Source organism: Nycticebus coucang, chromosome 4, assembly GCF_027406575.1.
Source record: "Nycticebus coucang isolate mNycCou1 chromosome 4, mNycCou1.pri, whole genome shotgun sequence".
Classification (NCBI taxonomy): domain Eukaryota; kingdom Metazoa; phylum Chordata; class Mammalia; order Primates; family Lorisidae; genus Nycticebus; species Nycticebus coucang.
Window position 1 is genome coordinate 16111958 of NC_069783.1, and position 20912 is coordinate 16132869.

The 20912-nt window shown below is 37.9% G+C and overlaps 2 protein-coding genes across 9 annotated transcripts in view; one reads left to right on the forward strand and one right to left on the reverse strand.

The window, feature by feature from the left end:
• SMC6 (structural maintenance of chromosomes 6) overlaps window positions 1-20912 on the reverse strand; it is a 105660-nt gene that overhangs the window by 83601 nt on the left and 1147 nt on the right. Inside the window, exons 1-3 of one of the 7 annotated variants that reach the window (XM_053588487.1) lie at window positions 9778-9886; window positions 9063-9183; window positions 599-741 (exon numbers count right to left, since the gene is read on the reverse strand). In XM_053588487.1, coding sequence (XP_053444462.1) covers window positions 599-736 — 138 coding nt within the window. In that variant the 5' untranslated portion in view covers window positions 737-741; window positions 9063-9183; window positions 9778-9886. The other 6 variants (XM_053588486.1, XM_053588489.1, XM_053588483.1 and 3 more) reach the window with 6 other exon arrangements.
• GEN1 (GEN1 Holliday junction 5' flap endonuclease) overlaps window positions 10230-20912 on the forward strand; it is a 32647-nt gene continuing 21964 nt past the window's right edge. The window contains exons 1-3 of one of the 2 annotated variants that reach the window (XM_053588492.1): window positions 10230-10400; window positions 19157-19332; window positions 20002-20188. In XM_053588492.1, coding sequence (XP_053444467.1) covers window positions 19172-19332; window positions 20002-20188 — 348 coding nt within the window. In that variant the 5' untranslated portion in view covers window positions 10230-10400; window positions 19157-19171. Of the gene's footprint in view, window positions 10401-19127; window positions 19333-20001; window positions 20189-20912 lie in introns of both variants that reach the window. The other variant, XM_053588493.1, reaches the window with a different exon arrangement.

Genomic DNA, 20912 nt, shown 5'->3' on the forward strand with positions numbered 1-20912 from the left:
GCATTCAAATCTGGTTGCTGTATGCTGCTCAAGTCCACCAACTCTTCCAAGCTTTCCACTCAACACACAGCTTCCCTCAACAATCAAAAACTCTGGAAAGGCTTCCTCAGGTCCTGGACCTATGTGGGCAGCTGTCTGATCCCAGCTGGTCATAATCACTTATCTAATTCATCAGATTTCCACCACTCCAGATCATATGCTGTATCCAGCTCGCCACCTCCTCGCTGTGCAACCTGAGGTATGACTCTGGGTAAGGTCCTCTTGCCAGGTATGGCTGGGCTCTCTCTTTTTCCCCAGTCATTCTAAGAGAGCTCAGCTGAACAATCCTTCTGGTCCAGAATCTTGCTCTTACCCCCTTACTAGGGGTCTTTCAACTTCATTCATCTTTGCAAAGACTCAATACTTTGTTTCATCATTTTCTCTATTCTAATATTATCCTAAGCTCCAAAGTTAGCCAGAATAGGTAATTAATTTTACCTTAGCTTTTAAAAAGCCACATTGTTTTTTCCTGATTTTAAATTATCACAGAATGTGACATATAAACCAGACGTGAGAAACAGGCCAATCAAAAAGTATAATTTTGTAATTTTGCACTCACCAAAGTAGAGGTACCATTAGTGAAAGCAACTGCACATTCATCGTCATCACCATCTTTACCAAAATCCTCCAATTCTTCTTGTCTTGGTCTTTTGGCATTTTCAGGAGAGAAGAAATTTTCTTCCTTTCTTTTGGCCATCAGGTCTGAACAAATATTTATAGTTAACAATGATGTAAATCAAGTATTTATACTTAACATCTATAATGTTGTTATTTACATTAAGCTTACAAAATAAATCATACATGGTTTATTAAATTTGAAGTACTATGTCTATCCAGTTTCACCCTAAAATATATAGCAAATTAGTCTTCTACACAACAAAAAGGAAAAGGACCATAAGTCAAAGAATGCTACAAAAGGCAAAGAAACACATTTCCCCCCAAAGCCTCTTAAAGGGACATAGTTCTACTAACACCTGTATTTTGCCCAGTGAGACCTGTGTCAGACTTTTAATCTACTGAAGTGTAAGATAACAAATGTGTGTTGCTTAAAAAAAAAAATCATCTGTACACTCTATAGTTGTGGACTTTTACTTCAGAGTAAAACTGGCCAAGAATATAACAATATGAGCCTACCTAAATGTTGTGATTCCTAAAATCACAAAAGGTAAAAGATACCATTTGTGAAACTGTAGACTCTACTTTCCTATATCTACTAATAGTGACAGCACAGTTCCTCCTAAATCTATTCCAGAGCAATCATCTAATTTTTTTAAGTTATAAAGTAATTTTTATAATTTAACTTATAAATTATTTTCCCAAAGCAGCATATTTTGAAGCAGTGTCTCCTAGCACCAGTAGTTTCCTTTAACTATTCTCTTAACAATTAGTCCATGTTGATTGCCTATTTTTGCCATTATACCATAAATTTAAACCTAAAAAATTAACATATTTAAAATTACACAAAATTTTGATAAACAAGTGACTACTAAACCTCCAAAGCTGATGACCTGTGACTGAAACTAAACTTTATGACTTTGCTGCTTTCATTTTTTTCCTTAGAATACATGTAAGACTTAAAATGATTAGTACCTAATACCTGATTGCTGAATAAATGGAGAAAAATATCCCTGACATACGTAAGTTCTAGGTTTTTAGGTCCCTCAAATATTAGACCACAGCAACCTTGTCTGTACTACGTACCTGACTCCTTTCTGCTCCACAATAACGGTAGATTGACTAAAATTTCCTCTCAAGAATTTGGACTCAGATACTCTAGTCAGTCCTCATTAACAGAAATTGTAGCTTTAGCTCAGGATGTGCACACAGGCCAATAAATCTAGTCTTAAGTACTTGTGTATGCATGTTGGGAGTAGGGATGCAAGAGTGGTTAATACAGAAGGATCATGAAGTTGATGTGTAAAAACAGAACAGGGACTTTGGAGAAGGAACACAAGAAAAAAGGAAAGCGAAGAAGACAAAGACATTTGCAAACAGGGTTTAATTTTTTAATCTATTGCAATTTCTTGGAAATATCAATATCTATAAATATTTGGGGGAATTATGTCAAATTTTGGTATTATGACAATGTGTATATGGTTCATTAAATGAACTAGTTTGCACATATTTTAGTATTTTAAAATTGCTTCAATGTCATGACACTTAAATGTTTTTAAAAAGTGAGAATTATCCTCAAACTTATTAGATAGTGGAGACTATTTTAAAGTTAATTTTATAAAATCATTTCAATTTTTTTCTTATATATTGGTTTTTTTATAGGTTCATATCTTCCTGAATCAAATATGTAATTTTATTTCCTCAAACACTGATAATATTTATTTATTTATTTTTGCCTCTTAAACTTTTTATTTTTTTATTTTTTTAGAGATAGAGTCTCACTTTGTCACCCTTGGTAGAGTGCCATGGTGTCAGAGCTCACAGCAACCTCCAGCTCTCAGGCTTAGGCAATTCTCTTGCCTCAGCCTCCTGAGTAGCTGGGACTACAGGCGCCTGCCACAACACCCAGCTATTTTTTGTTGCAGTTTGGCCGGGGGCCAGGTTTGAACCCACCACCCTTGGTATATGGGGCCAGCGCCTTACTCCCTGAGCCACAAGTACCGCCCAACATTGATAATTTTTAAAGCCATGAATTTAATATAAAAAATTATCTTATATTTTATAAAATCCTCATTTGCAGTCATGCTTTCATACAAATTCCACTTAAGTTTGAGAGCTATTTTAAACAAACTAGTTCTTTGCTTTATCAAATATAGTTTTTCTTTCATGAGACTGTTTTTAATAAGTGGGTCATGATGAAAGTTTTCAGATACACAAAAATGAAGATTCATGAAATCCACACAGAAACAAATGAAGCCCACCCAGCAACAACAATAAGTGAAGCAAATTGAAACTTGCACAGGTCAATCAGAAAAACACTGTTGACTGTGTTTCTTAGAAGTGAAATAATGGACCGTAACACAGACTACTCAAAACTTTCGCAGTAACCCATGTATTTATTCACATGATTTTATACAAGTAAGTATAAGGGGTATGCTATGGGGTAAACTTAAATCTCTAATTCCTTCTCCCAAAACACAAGTTAAAAAAGAAATGAGAGATTTTTGCTTCCAAGAATATGCTATGAATGTACTTTTTCCTAATCTAAGTCAAACAAAAAATCTTAGCATTATATATAAAAACATACAAAGATTCTGAATGATGAAAAGAAGGCAGACCCAAGAACAATACAGTAGTTAAAGTTCCTTTAGTTTTCCTTTTGTCTCAAATCTCAGACTTGTAGGAGTCAACAAGTGTGTGTGTGGGAGGATGCAGAGGAACCAAGGAAAGTTAGCTCTCTCTAGCCAAAAGACCGGGACAAGGGCAGCCTAAGACAGTAAAGTTTTGGACAATAACTGCTCTACTTTACTCAAACAATCCTGAAAAAACTGTATCTTCTCCCCCACTCTCTTCCTGCCACCAAAAGAAAGTGAGTAGACTGGACTTTCACCCTGGTGAGGTTATAAATAAGATAGCATCTCACTCACTGGTGTTGGGTCAGAGAAGGCTAACTAGGCCAAGTAGGGGGCCATAATAATGCCGTCAGTGAAGACTCCCCCCATGGAATCTAGACTTCTACCCATAGGAGGAAGTAATATAGTGCTACTTACTCCCTCTGCCCCTTGCCTGACATAAAAGGAAACCTAGTAGAAAGTGAGGACATTTCCCATTGTAGAGGAAAGAAAACCACTCTTACTACAGTGCCACTGGAGACCACGTGGCTAAGGAAACAGCTCTGATTCTAGATTCTAGATTGCAGATCTGAGTCTCTGCATTCACAATCCAATATGTAAGAGGGGGGCCCTCAAAGGTTATGATCTAAAACAGTACTAAGGACTTCAAAGAGTTCTTACTTATCCCTATCAATATTAGAAATTAAAACTGAGAAACTTCTAAAACAAAGAACACACAAGTACACCGTCCATCAGTAAGAGTAATGACATCTCACAAATCATGTAACCTCTGGAAAATGCCACTGTACACTCATAAGAGGGTGAGTACAAAAAAGGCAAATAACATCTTACAATTACAATTATTATAAAAACAGTTCTGGCCTTGTAGATCCCTTGCAAGACTCTGATGAATCCCTGGCCAACACTTTGCAAACTGCTGCTACGGAGATACTATACACAAGGCCATGACACTGTACCATAAATTATAAGGCACAACCAGCAAGAAATAAAGTTAGAGCAGTAGGGGAAAAACAAACTCCCGAAGACCTTGTAGACCCTTCATATTCAAAGTGTGATCCAGGGACCAGCAAACAGCATCTCTATCTCCTTGGAACTTACCAGATATACAGAACTTCTGGCCCCACCCTAAGACATCTAAATCAGAATCTTTAATAAGACTACAGGTGATTCACAAACACATTACAGTTTGAGAAGAATTACTGTAAACCATAAAAAAGAACTGGGACCTTTTATACCATCCTGAAGACAATAAAAAGCATATTATGAGAAATCAAATACCATGTAGAAGATATGTTAATTAACATCCAGAGAGCATTTCACCTAAACAAATTACCATTACAATCACAACCACATAATATTTGGCATCATTTTTACAAATAAATGCTTCTTTTGAATCTCACAGAAGTCAAAACTTCAAAATTAAACATTTTTTCAAAGTATTTAGTAGCAAGAATCAACACACATTAGCTTCAGCTTGTTGCTAACTTAAATTTCCTGAAATATTACCAGTCCATTATTCTTCCAATAACACTTTCTTTTTTACCACTCATCCACTATTCCCTTCTCAATTACTGAGAAGTAATTTATTTATTACAGAAGAGCACAGAGAAAGCACTATTTTTTGGTTCTCCCAACATTAAATGTCCTTTTAGACACTGCTTTTATTAGTGCTTAATACATAATCTTGCCGTTAGCAGGCACTCAGACATCAGCTGTTATGTACAAGGGAAAAGGTGATGTGCTTCCCACAATGAATGTGAGATTCTATACTACACAGAAGATAGCACACTAGAACACTACGTGATGACAATGTTTTTCATTTGCTGAGGATGACGTGAGATTTGCAGTTTGCTATTAGGTTGCCAAGGTAACTTGCATCTAACAGATGCTGATGGAGCCTACCTTTTAAAATAAGAATCAATTTGTAATGACAGATTTTCAACAACAGATATATATGCCCAGAGAGTTAAACACAAATTAAAATAGCAAAATTGTTTACAATAGACTAATGAGGCCCATTTACAGATTCAATAGACCTATTTACAAAAGAAAAAAAAAATGGTCCTCTGGGAGTTTCAATATATCCATAAAGCTCTTCATGGTTTTAATATTTGCTTATTTAGTTATTTATAATTTAAAAAATCAGAATTAAAAAACGTAACATTTCTCCCTTACAGGGAAACAATGAATATTATCAATAAAATAATAAATTCAAGAAGAAAAATCAATAACCATGAGTTTATTACAACATGTAAATGAATAGGAAATATGAGATCAATTCCATTTTAACGGAATTCTAAATTTAAAAACTTAGCTAATAATCATACTTTCCATTAACATCAAAGGAACTTAGAGTAGTGACAAACAAAATAGAATTATGAATAGAAAACAGTGTTTTTGTTTTTTTAAAAAGGCAAATTAACTGTTACTTCTGGATCTGCCCTGGCCTGTGTACCTCCTCCCCAATTCCACTCTTCCCACCACAATAGACATTTATTCTACATTAAACTCTCATTTATAATGTACTGAATTAGTACATTGCTTCAAATATATCATGAAATCTTGAGACTCACTAGATAAGAAATATATTTATATAAAAAAATTTGTAGGTCCATTCATCAAAACATTCAGAATCAGCAGAACACCATATTTTAGATAACAAAACTTGAATACTTTTTGTGTTTTGAAAACATTTCTGTGGCCTCAATGTAGAAGACAGATGAAACACTAAGAAAAGCAGCAGAAGAGTTGATGAGGGGCTAACTGGGCTTAAATGATGAGGGGCTAGGCGGCGCCTGTGGCTCAAAGGCATAGGGCACCAGCCCCATATGCCAGAGGTGGTGGGTTCAAGCCCAGCCACGGCCAAAAACTGCAAAAAAAAAAAAGATGAGGGGCTAAACAAAAGCAGTGTTAATATGAGACATGAAAGGAGACATGACGTCAGCAGATTTAAAAGACTAGGTAAGGCTCGGTGCCCATAGCTCAGTGGTTAGGGCACCGGCCACATGGTCCGGGGCTAGAGGGCTCAAACCTGGCCCGGCCTACTAAACAACAACGACAACAAAAAAAATAGCCGGGCGTTGTGGGGAGTGCCTATAGTCCTAGCTACTTGGGAGACTGAGGCAAAATAGCTCAGGCCCAAGGGGTTGAGGTTGCTGCGAGGTGTGATGCCAGGGCACTCTATTGAAGGCGACCTAGTGAGACTCTGTCTCCAAAAAACAAGGATTGGGTAAGATGAGTGCGTTGAATTAACATTTATTGAATAACTATGTACTTAACTTGAGAGGTGAACATTTTATTTCCTTTGATCCTCAACATTCTTATGAGATAAATATTTCTTATTATGCAAAAGGGGAAACTGAGGCTCACGTGAATAACTTGACTTTATGTAGCTATGACTTTGCTGGAACTTCTAAAGGCTTATACAGCTATAACTTAGCAAAGCCAAGGTCCAAGACCAGGTTTGTCAAAACCCAAAGTCAAGGCTCAGTGTGGCAGGTTCAAATCCAGCCCAGGCAGCCAAAGGACAACTACAACCAAAAAATAGACATAGACGGGCATTGTGGTGAGTGCCTATACTACCAGCTACTTGGGAGGCTGACAAGAGCATTGCTTAAGCCCAAGAGTTAGAGGTTGCTGTGAGCTGTGATGTCACAACACTTTACCCAGGGGAACAGTTTGAGAATCTGTCTCAAAAAAAAAAACAAACAAAACAAAAACAAAGTCAAACCTCGTTAATGTCCAAGTTCCTACTGGTATAAACAACTTAGTTTACTTTACAGCTTAATTATTCATAGACTGTGATATTGGCTATTAATCCATTCTTCATCCTCTGATTATCCTACATTAAAACTGACAAAAAGATTTTATAATCACATGTCCCTCTAATACAACCAGTAAGGTCAATCAGAACTGTGAGCTTGCTTTTTAAAATTTCATTTTGTGTTTCATCTTCACACTTAATGCCAAATGCCATCCTAAGCAGACAGAACAGGTTTAGCAAGGAGGAAGGAAGTTTATTTTGTTTGAAAAAACACTAAAATACTGAGATAGAAAGACCAGTAAGCAGTAAAGTAGGGGAGGATTTGCCAGCAGAACTAAGAAAACCAAATTTGGTGATCAAGGAATGCATGCTGAGTGAGAAAAAATGTAACTTATTTTATAAAAAATGCTTATACTGATATAAGTGATCTTCAGTCAGCTGGACAAGTTTGTAAATATATCTGTGACATTTAATTATGTCAAATACAAGCATATGCACATGGTAAAATTTTGAGCCATTTATTAACTCTGAAAAGTAAGCCAAGTACATCTTTGATTAATTTTCCTAAGTGTAGTCTAAAATCGTGATGTAGGCAGGTTTTATCTAAAATTCTACAGACTAGGCACTCAGCAAAATAAACCTTTAGGAAATAAAACTTATTTTTCCCTGTAACAACTTTAACATGCCATTTGTACTTTTGGCAGGCTCAATACTTAATGTATTAGACTTATTGTGGATAGATAGATACAGGTATCTGAAGTTCTCTTCCAATCTCTCTGTCTCCACATATTTAAAAATCCTGTTAGGTACAGTCATATCTCAGTATCCATGCGAGACTGGTTCCAGGATGATACACCACCATCCTCCCAGATACCCAATTCCACAGATGCTCAAGTCCCTTAGGTAAATTGGCATAGTATGTGCATATAACCTATACTTTTTTTTTTTTTTTTTTTGTAGAGACAGAGTCTCACTTTATGTCCCTCGGTAGAGTGCCGTGGCGTCACACGGCTCACAGCAACCTCTAACTCTTGGGCTTAACGCGATTCTCCTGCCTCAGCCTCCCGAGCAGCTGGGACTACAGGCGCCACAACACCCAGCTATTTTTTTGTTGCAGTTTGGCCGGGGCTGGGTTTGAACCCGCCACCCTCAGCATATGGGGCCGGCGCCCTACTCACTGAGCCACAGGCGCCGCCCTACTTTTTTTTTTAATGTAAAGTTTTTTTTGTTTGTTTTGAGACAGTCTCACCATGTCACCCACGGTAGTGTCATGGCGTCACAGCTCACAGCAACCTCAAATTCTTGGGCTTAAGCGGGATTCTTTTGCCTCAGCCTCCCAAATAGCTGGGACTACAGGCGCCCGGTACAGTGCCCAGCTATTTTTTTGTTGCAGTTGTCATTGCTGTTTAGCTAGCCTGGGCTGGGTTCGAACCAGCGAGCCTCCGTGCATGTGGCCACACGGTAACCACTGTGCTACAGGTGCCCAACCTAACCTATACTTTTAAGTCATTTCTAGAATACTTGTAATACCTAATAAAGGCAAATGCTGTGTAAACAGTTGTTATATTGTTTTGGGAATAATGACACACACACACCCCCCCCCAAAGTCCGCGCATGTTCAGTACAGACGCAACCACCCATTTTTTTTTTCCTCTAGAATATTTTTGATTGCTTGGTTAAGCAACACACTAGCGCTTCCAAACATTTTTGTACTTGCACCCATTAATTAAGTATTGAATACACATTCCAATATAAAACTATTACTGTGGATATGTCACATAGTAATAGAAATTACATGATATAAATCTAAGTAGAATTTCTATTCATATGCTCCCTTCACATCTGTATACCCATGTATCTAACTGCAGGCCACTGCATATGCTATTGCAAATATTAAGACTACACAACAGCTTTCCAAATCTGGGAATCTGTAAAAGTCCCAAGTAGCTTGTCTTTAAAACAGTGGCTGTCTAGTCTGTTCACGAAACACGCAGAGAGAAAAAAGAGCTCACCTAACTTCTGTCTTCAGGTTTAAACATCAAATAGTTGCTCTTCTAAGAATTATCACAGTATTATCTCAAGTCCTAATGTTTCTACAATCCTTCCTCTACCCTGGAGTCCTGCTTTCCGTCCCTAAAAGAAATGCCATCAAAAAAACCCTTCAAACATCACGATTTAATTTTTCTAGATGACACAGTTTGGTTTTCATGAAACTGGGATTAACGACAAATCCAATTTGATATTTGCAAGCACCCTTTAGACAGACTTAAGTTGTTGTCCTTGAAGTATCAGCACGCACGTGACAAAAGCCCACTTCCTGACCCCAACTTCACCCCAGACCTCAACCCCTACAAGCTCTTCACCAAAACCCCGGGGCCATCTGAGGACGAAGGAGCCCCGCGCCTACAGCCAAGTTTCCCGCGGCTGAGAAGATCTGAGCCGCCGGCGAAGAGCGCGCGAAGATCCCTCCAGCCACCCGGGCCACTCCAGAGACCAGTGTCTCCCGTCCGGGGCCGGCGGGGGAAACCTGGACGCCGCCGGAGCCCCGAAGACCCGGCCGCTCCCAGGCGGGCTGGGGGTCACCAGCCGAGAGGACGCGGGCGGGGATGAACCCCGGGGCTAAAGAAAGCAACAAGCGCGCGCCTTCACCCTACCGCCAACAAGTCGAAATCTCCCCCAAGGAACCCGATCGGCGGGGCTGTCGTGCGACCCAACGCTACCGCCAACCTGGGGGCGTCTTGGCCTCGGCTCTGCGCCGTTGGCCCGCAGGGAATCGCCCGCCAGCCAAAGAAAGCAGGAGTCCGGCCGCCCCGGCGCCCGCCGCCGGACTGTCCGCGCCTGCGCCCCGCCCTCCCTCCCCCCGGGCCTCCGCCCGCGCCTGCGCAGTTCGGGAAGTTCGCGCCACTGGCATCTAGAAGGGGCCAGAAATGCCCTTGAACCCGAGCGGGTAGATAGGCGGTCTCTGGGCTGTCAGACGTGAGGGAGGAGGGCGATTTGCCTAAGTGAAAGGGAAGATAACAGAGCGCCACAGCAACAGGTCCACGCATGCGTCCGCCAGGCCGGCTGGAAGCCGGGCACGGAAAGTCGCGAGCGCGGCCCGGGCGGGAGAACCCAGTCACTTCCCGGAAGGGGCGGGCCGCACTGGCGAGGGCGCCGAATTCGAATCGTTTCAAGGAGTTTCCCGGGCCAGGCCGTTTTGCCCCTGACGCTAATCTTCCTTGAGAAAGGAAAGAGGACTTTTTCCTTTTCGGAAAATACAGAAACTTGGAGGCAGCAGTAGTTAAGATTCAGGCCAAACTGGTAAATGACGAAGGGTCTTCTTCCAAAACCAAGGAGGAAGGGTTGTCCGGGTAAGTCCGCGGGGACGGTGAAGAGGTGGCACCGCCGGGGTCCTTCTACTAGTTCCTTTGACACTCTGGGTTAGTCGCCCCTCCAAAAATACTGTCAGCGATTCCCTTTGAAAAAAGTAGAAGTTCGAACCAAGCCGCGGGGCGATGATCTGGTCCTGGCCTCTCGCGCCAGCCCTGCGGGCTGCCTCCACTGGGAAAAAATGCCTGGTGCTCTGGCCGCTGTGCGCTGGTCCTTAGCGGCTGGGCCCAATTGTCCTTTTCCCGGGCACACGGTGGAGCTAACTCCCACGCCTCGTTCAGGACATTCCGAGTGATCCCTCCCTCCGCCATCCCCATGGGCAAATTTGGTATTCTCTCAACGTGTTAACATTGTATTTGAGTACTGAATGTACTATGATCATAAAAAAATATTGTATTGGAAATAGTTCTATTGTAGTAGTGAATAAGACTTTGTAGTTGTTAATTTACAGTCTTACTTTCCTATACGCTAGCCTAGAATGTAAACCTCCTCAATGAATACCAGAATTAATGAAGTTTAACTTCCTTGAGTTATTAGCTTTCAGAGCCCTTCCTAACCAGACGCTAATTTACCCCTTCAGTCTTTTCTAGACTGTTAGCAGTAATGTGCTCATGTTGCGGAGTAACCTGTTTTCTATACTCCAAAATCTTCTGGATGAAGAAAAAATGGCATTTACTACCACCTCCACCCCAAATAAATTGTTAAAATTTTAGCCCCCAGCAATGGAATTCCTTCCATCAAACTCACCTTTTATTTCTAATGGTAACATATATATACACAGTAAAATCTCCATATTTGACCATTTCCCTGCACTGCCCACCTCCTTAATTTGACCTAATTTTCATAGACGTAAATGCACCACATGTAGTACAATTCAGTGGGCCCAGTTCCTTATGTTGACCACCTCTGTATATTGACCAGTCTGTTATGTCTTTTGGGTGGTCAACTTACATAGTTTCTACTGTATAATCTTCCTATTGTGGCCCTTGCCATTAATAAGTGAAAAGTATGGCCTAGAAAAGACTAAAACATCTGCCTTATGTGGTCCCTGTTGGTAACCAATAGGAAATGCAGTTGGCAGGTCTCTATATGTCACTTCCTTCAGGAAGCCTTCCTTGAGGCCACAGATGAAGTAGGGCACCTCTTTTTAATAAAATTCTATCTTGCTCTTCTTACCTCAAGACTTGTACTCAGTACACTGTTGTGTAAGAGTACAGTGCTCTTTTAATTGGCAATCTGACTTACCCTACACTAAGGACTTTAATGCAGAGCTTGATCTTTCATTATAGATCTCCAGCCCCTAGAAACATTCCAGGTAAATAGCAGGCATTTAACAAGTTTTTATAGATAACCAGTAAGTTAAGCTTGGGTTATATTATGTCTGAAAATTTAGGATAAATTCATATGAAAATAAAACTGAAAAAAATAATTTTAAAGGACAGTATTAATTGGTGAAATTATAAGTTAAATCCCGTACAGTACAATCTTTCACTTAAAGTTTACACCATTTTTCAAATCATTTATGAAATGTGCTCATCTTAATGGGAATTAGAAAATTTAAGTATTTCCTGCTGTATTGTCAGATTTTCTTTTCTAATGTTTTTGCCTAAAGCTAAAATAAATGGGAAACTTTAATAAAATGTATATTTTTACGTAAATCAAACCACTGACCTCTTTTTATGTTCTTTAAATTTGATTCATTAGTGGAATTAACAAGGTTCTGTGTTTTTCTCACCTCATTCAGTTTTATAATTAACCAATAAAAGCTTGTTAGCTTTTAAGGAAGTTTTAGAAGCATGAATTGATTTATGGGCACCATATGGTTACATCAAAGGATTTGTTTTAACTTGAAGTAGATTTTTAACCCCTTTCTTGAAGTTAAATATTTATGTTCTCCCTACGAAGCAGTAATTCTAAAGTGATTTTTTTTTTTATTCCACACTACCAAAATTGGTCATTAGATTGAAAGGATATTAAAATCTTAAAGTTCATCTGGTTTATTTTAATACTTCCCATTTTGTAGAAAGGTTAAATGTCTCCCTGGGTTATACAGCTCATCAGGGGTATACCCAAGACCAATATCCTAGGCTTTCTATCCCAAGTCCAGTGCATTTTTCACTAAATTAAATAAGTTAAAGCCACTCACAGGATATAAAGTTATTTGCTATGTGTTCTTTGTTGACTGATATAAGTAAGCTAAATAAATTGAAGCCATTAATAAGTTATAAAGTTATTTGCTATGTGTTCTGACTTTTTTGACTCACACTGAGAATTCTGTGTCACAAATAATTCTTAGGAATTTTGAAGATGTTAGGATGTTTTACATTTAGTATTTATTTTTTGTGTTAGGGATAAACAGGAAACAGGGTGAAAGAAGGAAAAATAGAAACACGAATACAAATAGAACAAACAGATGGTTTGTGATAGGAAACTGCTTTTCCCAAGATGCTTCAGTGCAGCTAAAAGAACTCCTTTTGGACAATAGGATCCCAGAGATGGGAGATGGTTGCATGTTATACCATAAGAGCTAGGAGTCAAACCACAAGAGCACTATGGTTTATGATGACAATATAGTCCCTCTGGCAGTTTTGACATGAATAAAATTATTACAATGTAAAAGTTTTGAGTAGGGGCTCACCAAATCCACACCACAAATTTCAAATTTCACCCTATTAACAAAATAGAAAGCAAGACAAAATTATATGTAGTTTTTGGTGGACTTGATATGTGTAGTGTTTTAAATTTTAATGGTGAACTGTTTTCAAGCAACTTCATCAGGTTGATTATTACCTCATGCAAGAACCATCTGTTCTATCTTTGAGTGCAGTCTCATTCTAGTATCTCCAAAACTGTTGCGTTCTGTCCTTTGTTGGTATTTTATGTGCTTTTGCGGTCTTAACCATTGCTACTTAATATCACTTCAGAGGAAAGCTGATGCAAAGACAATATGGCAAAGAATGGATGATGGAAATAGGAATTTTGAATTAACTGCATTTTTTTTTTTTTTTTTTGAGACAGAGTCTCATTGTTACCCTTGGTAGAGTGCCATGTCGTCATAGCTCATAGCAAACTCATGCCTCAGCCTCCCAAGTAGCTGGGACTACATGCAGCCACCACCACATCAAACTACTTTTAAAGATGGGGACTCAGTTAGCTCAGGCCAGTCTCAAATTCTGAGCTCAAGCAATCCACCTGCCTTGGCCTCCCAGAGTGCTAACACACATAAGCCACCAAGCCCAGCCTGGATTAACTGCATTCTTAAAGTATGGTAACTCTTTTTAATAAAATATACATTTCACAAAAGTTTCCTCTTTCAGAACTATTGAAGTATCCTTTTAATCTTCTGCTTTTATCAAAAATAATGCTTAAAAGAACATATTACATTTGGAACACATATAATTTTATATTAATATTTGCATTTTATAAGTATTTATAGGATAGCCACCATAAATAAGAGAAAAGATACGTCACCTGCATGGAAATTCACTATTACCAGAAAGATGATGACTTTAAAATGGTTTAGGCTTTTAAAAAAGATCATTCTGCCTTGTTTAGGGAGAATGATTATGTGGGAGTTGGAGATGATAATAAGTAGAAGCAAAGAGGCCAGTTATATACAGGCCACACTCGGAAGTATCATTAGAAATGAACATTTAGGATAACTTGCTATTGAAGCAAAGTAGAACAATCTAGAATGACTGATGGGTTCTGGTCTAAGCAGCTGGGTATTTGGAATAGTCTAGGGGTGGAACAGTTTTGAGGAGAGGTGATGATCAAGAATTAGGTGTATCTATGTGACAATAAAAGAAGGCAAACATTCTAGTCGGAGCTCAGGGGAGATGTCAGGTGATGGATAAATAATATTAGAGCAGGACGGGAGAATACCTACCCCTAATCCCTTAAACACTGTCGCTTGGTATGGTTCCAGTCCATTATTTTTTAGTAAAAAATAGTGAAGGCATTACAGTCTTGGAGTAATTCAGGAAGGTATATAAGGAATTTATTTATGGTAAATTACTGAAGGAGAAAAATAATTCAGTGGAGCATGTTATAAAGATAAGATAGCTTCATTAAAATGTCCTCTTGATTCCTATCATTCAGAGTAAAAAGTAAGCATATTCCGTGATAGCAGATCTTTTGTGCTTATGAAAGAAACATGGCAAGGCATTACTGCTTTAGAGGTGTGTGCTTGGAGATCAAAAGAAAGACTAACTTTTTTTCAAATCCATTGCAGCAGATAGATGGTGACTGTAAGTTATCAAAGTAGATTAAAAGGCTTTGAGATAGATTAAGGAATATGATAACCAGTAGGATTGGCAATAAAAGTGACATGTTTCTAGAAAATATCACATAACTAAGGCAAAGTAAAGAGAATACTACAGAGTGAAATTCCAGTTTTACTTTCTTGGAACCAACAGATAATTCTGCTGCAAACGGTTTCTTTTTTTTCTTGCCTATGTTCTTTATACTAGTTGTCTTTAGCCATTATTACAGCAAGCAATGTAGTCTTTAGTCGTATTTTTAAAATGTAGCCAAAATAGATGTCCTAGGTAGACCTAGGTAGATGTCCCAAGTAGACATGGTTCAACTACCATTGCTAGTTATTTTATAACATAACCATGGTTAGTCATTTTTTAAACCAGTTGTTTCTGACAAAAGAAACTAATGTGATAAATGAACTTTTATATGTAATAATCATGTTATACAAGGGACGCTGCAAAAGTTTTGAGGTACACAAAAATTAAATGTAAAATCATTTCAATTACTATATTTTCTCAAAATAATCACAACATTCTATGCACTTTTGCATTCTTGTAAACTATTTTGAAAACACTCCACTCATTTTCTTCAAGTGCTGTCTGTAAGCTCACTTTTATAGGGGTGAACAGCTTCTTCAGGGCTGAAGAACCTTCCTCACATGCAATTTTTGACTGTAGAAAAAAGGAAACAATCACATGGGGCCAGATCAGGACTATAAGGTGGACGAGTCTTAAGTTTAACCTCTGTGGACTCCAGGAACTAAATGGTAACGTTGGCTATGTGGGTGGACACACTATCATGGTGCAAGATGGTCCCCTGCAGTGCAAAATGGCCACTGTTCTTGAAGCTTCCAAAAAACTTCTGGTAGGCATACTGTTGTGTACCACTGAGCAGTAAAGTCCTTTGTTCCTCCAGAGGAACAGTTGCAACATAATTGCTTTTGGAAAAGAAAATTGCCACCATTTTCTTTCTGACACTTCAGAGCTTCTCTTTTGTTGGTGGATTTTCATTGATAAATAACCACACTGTTGACTGATGCTTATTCTCTGAATCTGACTGGCAAATCCAGACTTCATCACCAGTCATGATGTCAGAAACGCATCTAGACTTAGCTTCTGGAATCTGACCAGCATTTCTTCACACCGTTCAACAGGGATGCAGTTTTGCCCAGCAAAGTGTGAGGCACTCACTGGGATGAAATTTTCCTGACTCAAAAATAATCATGCAGGATTTTGGACACTGCCAGTGACCTAATCTATAGGGCTGCTTCAATGCCCTTAAATGTCACTAGATTGTTTCTGTGAACCATTTTTTCCACCACAGTGATATTTTCCTCAGTCATTGGGGTTACCAGACACCCATTCCTCTCCTTGTCTTTCAGTGATGTTTGGCCTCTTCTAAATTCTCAAAACTGCTGAAAAATTGTCACATGGGAAGGAGTAAGCTTTTGCAGAAAGCCCACTGCAAATGCTGAATCCTTTGAGACTCCTTTAACCCACTTTTAAAATCATAGAAAATCATCTCTGAAAAACGCTCTCATCTTAGCTCCATAACGGATGCCTACGAAGCGCTGCCCAGGTGAAACAAATGAAGCCCTCTCAGCAACACGGATAAGCTGAGCAAGGTGAAATTTGCACTGGTGAAATCAGAAAGGACACCACTGCCAACTGTATATTTTGGAAGTGAAATAATGAACCATAACACGGTCTGTCTCAAAACTTTTGTAGTGACCTTCATATTAAAGATATTATTTGTAGGTTTAGTTTAAAGCCCTCTTCATCTTGCTTAAGGGATCCAATAATACAATCAGTTTTGGGCTTTCTTTTCCAGGAATGGCTATCCCTAATGAAAAATATATTCCATTAAAGTCTTTATAGTATGATAGCTATTATACTTAAAATATTTTGAGGACTACAGTTTGTAAAATCAAGACTCTACCTCATCCATATTTCTCAGAAGGGTTACAATTTACATCATAGTCCTATGTAAAATATATATATGTGCCATCATAAACAACATTGTACTTGGTGGCACTCTTTGTTACCATTTATGTAATGTCAAGACCATTTATGTATGGTCAACTTATATAATGAAACACTGGAGATACGGTAGGAATGACTGAACTTTTGAATTGGAAGGACCAGAGAAAAGATGTACTTTGCCCAACTAGTTCTTAAGCACTAGGCAATCTGAAGGAAACCAGCAAATGTGAATGTCTCTTACTTCAGAAAGTTAAATTGTAGCGGGGCATTGTGGCAGGTGCCTGTCGTCCCAGCTACTTGGGAGGCTGAGGCAAGAGAATCACCTAAGCCCAAGAGTTTGAGGTTGCTGTGAGCTGTGACGCCACGGCACTCTGTCTCAAAAAAAAAAAAGTTAAATTGAAATGGTAGATATTTAAGTACTCATAAATTTGCAGAATATTGCTTTTTATTTGATACGTGAATTATATGCAAATATGTCACTTATTTAACCAAAAGCAAATCATCTAAAGATCCTTATAAATAGAATTACATTTTTTAAACACTTTTTAAATTTAAAAAGTAATACATAACGGGTGGCGCCTGTGGCTCAACTGTGTAGGGCACCGGCCCCACATGCCAAAGGTGGCAGATTCAAACCCAGCTCCAGCCAAAAACTGCAAAAAAAAAAAAAAAAAAAAAAAAGGGATATATTTTGAAACGTATTCCCATCATTCCTGAACTGCAATCATCACTAATATCTATTTCATACTTGTTTTCATTTTTAAACTTAGAGACTTATTAGTACGTATAGGTTTAGCCTATGTTTTTTTTGCTGTATCACCTATTGTTTCAACATACCATAATTTAATTAGTCCTCTATTAATGGATATTTTCTTCTCAATGTCTTACAATTGTAAAACAGTGCTACCATGCATGTTATATATAAATCTCTGCACACCTGTCTTAAATTCATAGAAGAGAAGTTGCTAAAGCAGAAGGTAACCTGCATTTCAAGTTTTGACCTCTATAATTGCAGTAACATTTAAATAAAATTAGTTATGATAATCTTCCTCCAGAGGGAAGAATTGTGTAATTTTCTTCAATAGTGGTCAATTTCAGTATCCAATGTGAGTCACAAAAGGAAAACTATCAACAACAATTTCTCCCTCAAATTTTGTTCCTGAGTTTTACATGTTCTCATGGTTAACACTTTAAATGTCCTATTTCCCTTCATTATAATGCCTTAGAAAATACATGCACCCCTACGCTTTGTCCAAAATTGATCACAGCTTTTCATATTAACTGAATCTATGACACAATGCTACCTAGGCTCAACAAGTGGGGCTTTATTATGTGTAATAGACAATATTAGCACGGGCCACCATTAACTACAGAATGTTTTCTTCCTTGTGGTTTAAATCTGTGTATTTTTCTTTGTAAAGTAGCATCCATGGGTGTTTCTGCACTTCATAAAAATGAATGTGTAGGGTGGCACCTGTGGTTCAAAAGAGTAGGGTGCCTGCCCCATATGCCGGAGGTGGTAGGTTCAAACCCAGCCCCAGCCAAAAACTGCCAAAAAATAAAAAAGAATTCTGTTCAATGTACAGACAATTCAGTACTTTTTATTCATAAGGTATCTGCATAAAGGTGATAACCTTTTGATTTAATACATTTTTGTCTCCTGTTTTTGGAAATTAAAGTCATTCATAGGATAATAATCTGAACTGTGTGTGTATAGTCAGACTGACTCCTCACTGCAAATTCCACATAATATCATAATATCAAATAATAACAAAAGAAAAGCAGATATAGAAGTTCAATAAGAAAAAGTTGGCCTACAGAAATTACCAAAGTATGTTAACAATAGCAGAGTTGAAGCCAAACCACTTTTAAAATATCTAAACAGAAGAAAGTTTAACATTAGTTTTTTTTGGATGGTGGAACTATATATGAGTTTTTAAAGTTTTTTCTTTAAATTTTTGTATTTCCACAGTGAATATGTTACCCTACAATTTAAAAAGCTAATGCTTTTTTAAAAAAAGATAATTCCATGTATTTCTTAACTCTCCATTTTCTGTTTTCGTGTTTCTTCTCCCCTCACTTTTCTATCAACATTTTTCTTCATTAACCTCATTAATTTCTTTAGTTTATTTGCCTGTTTGCATGCTTCCTTGCTTTTGGTTTTTATTTTTCCTAAGTATGTTGGAGAACTATTCCCATTCTCTTTTAGGTCTGTATCAAGGAGTGAATTTTCAAGTAGACAAAAACGATTTAAAGCTTTGTTGTATTTTCTACCCATCTTTGCATTTGTTAGCTGTTATTAGCTGAAACAAAGCAAGTTGCTACCATTTTTAGTGTTTCTGATGTTCTTAATTCATTTTGAAAAGATGACTAATGAAAGAAATAAGAATTCTCTGTGAATTTTCATGAACTGGCTCATAATATATTGTTTGAATTCCTGTTCTGAATTCCTGTTTCTTTTAACAGTATTTTGTAAAGTTTGTTTCAAATAATAGCAGATAATCACCAGAATGGGAGTGAATGACTTGTGGCAAGTTCTGGAGCCTGTTAAGCAACACATCCACTTACATCATCTTAGTGGGAAAACCATTGCAGTTGATCTGAGTCTCTGGGTATGTGAGGCACAGACAGTTAAAAAAATGATTGGAACCGTCATGAAGCCCCACCTCAGGTAGAGTAAAAGTTATTGTAGCAGAAATGTATTATTGTATATGTGATGTTGGTATCTTGGTTTTCAATTTTTCTTTTTTGTTCATTCTTTAATATTTTGGAGTTTTCAAATACATATATAACATATCAAGATCTGCCATCTTTGTATTGATGCTTTGCAGATTTGTGCCTCTTAACCCTTTGAGTTTCAGAGTCACACAATCTATCTCTTGCTTAACATACCCTCTAGGATGTGTCAGTTACTTAAAGCCAGAAACTAAGGACACATTGTCTATTTTACCTCTTCCCATCATCCAGTCCACCATTCAGTCTTGCTAATCCCACCTCCAAAATACACTTTGTGTTCACAGACTTCTCTCAGTGTTCAGAGCCACCACCCCAGTGTGTGCCGACCTTATCTCCCTCTATATTGCTGGAATGCCACCTTTCCTAGCTTCCCCCCCTCTGCTCTTGGTCTCCTCCTCTAAACCAAGTTAGCAATTAGAATCACCATAAATGTCTCTTGCTTAAAAATATTTAGTGGTTTTCCACTCTACTTAAAATCTGAGCAAATGGTTATTGCATATAACATTTTAGTTACTAATGTTCTTGCCTTTATGTCATATTGCTATTTTGACTTTTGCTATCAGTAGATGATGATTAATATATTACTAATCTATATATATTTCAGGAACCTATTTTTTCGTATCTCATATTTAATGCAAATGAATGTAAAACTGGTTTTTGTTATGGAAGGGGAGCCACCAAAGCTGAAAGCAGATGTCATGAAAAAGAGGAATGAGATTCGGTATGGGCCTTCTGGAAAAACATCGTCTCAAAAAACAGGGAGATCACATTTTAAATCACTGTTAAAAGAGGTAAGCATTCAGATTCGATTCAGTGATTCCGATTTTAATTAAAGAATACATTTTGCTCTAATAAGTTTGTTATTTATCATCTTTAGTACTCATTAACCTTAGTGTGGCTAGACGGCCACTATAGATAGAGTTTATATTTTAGTAAGACTGACCTGAATTCAAGTCCTGGCAATATCATTTAAAAACTTTGAGACACTGGCCAAGATTTCTAACCTGTCTCTACCCTGTCTCTACCTGTCTATCCCCTCTACCATGTAAAATGGGGATAGGAGTGTTCTGCAGGGATTTGATAAAATTAAAGAAAATATATCTAAAGGAAATAGTACATAGTAGGTACATAATCTTATTACGTTTATAACATCTTTAGCACTTCAAGAATTCCCAGAATACATGAGATCTCATGAATTTATACTTTATTTATTCAGAATTCATGACAGTTGATATATAGAATACATATTTGACTTTGTTTAGGGCTTGTAATTTTATTTATTTATTTATTTTTGAGACAGAGTCTCACTATTTCATACTAGGTAGAGTGCTATGGCATCACAGTTCACAGCAACCTCAAACTCTTGGGCTTAAGCGATTCTCTTGCCTCAGCCTCCCAAGTAGTTGAGACTACAGGCACCTGCCACAATGCCTGGCTATTTTTTGGTTGTACATACCACTGTTGTTTGGCAGACCTGGGCTGGATTTGAACCCACTGGTTCTGGTGTATGTGGCT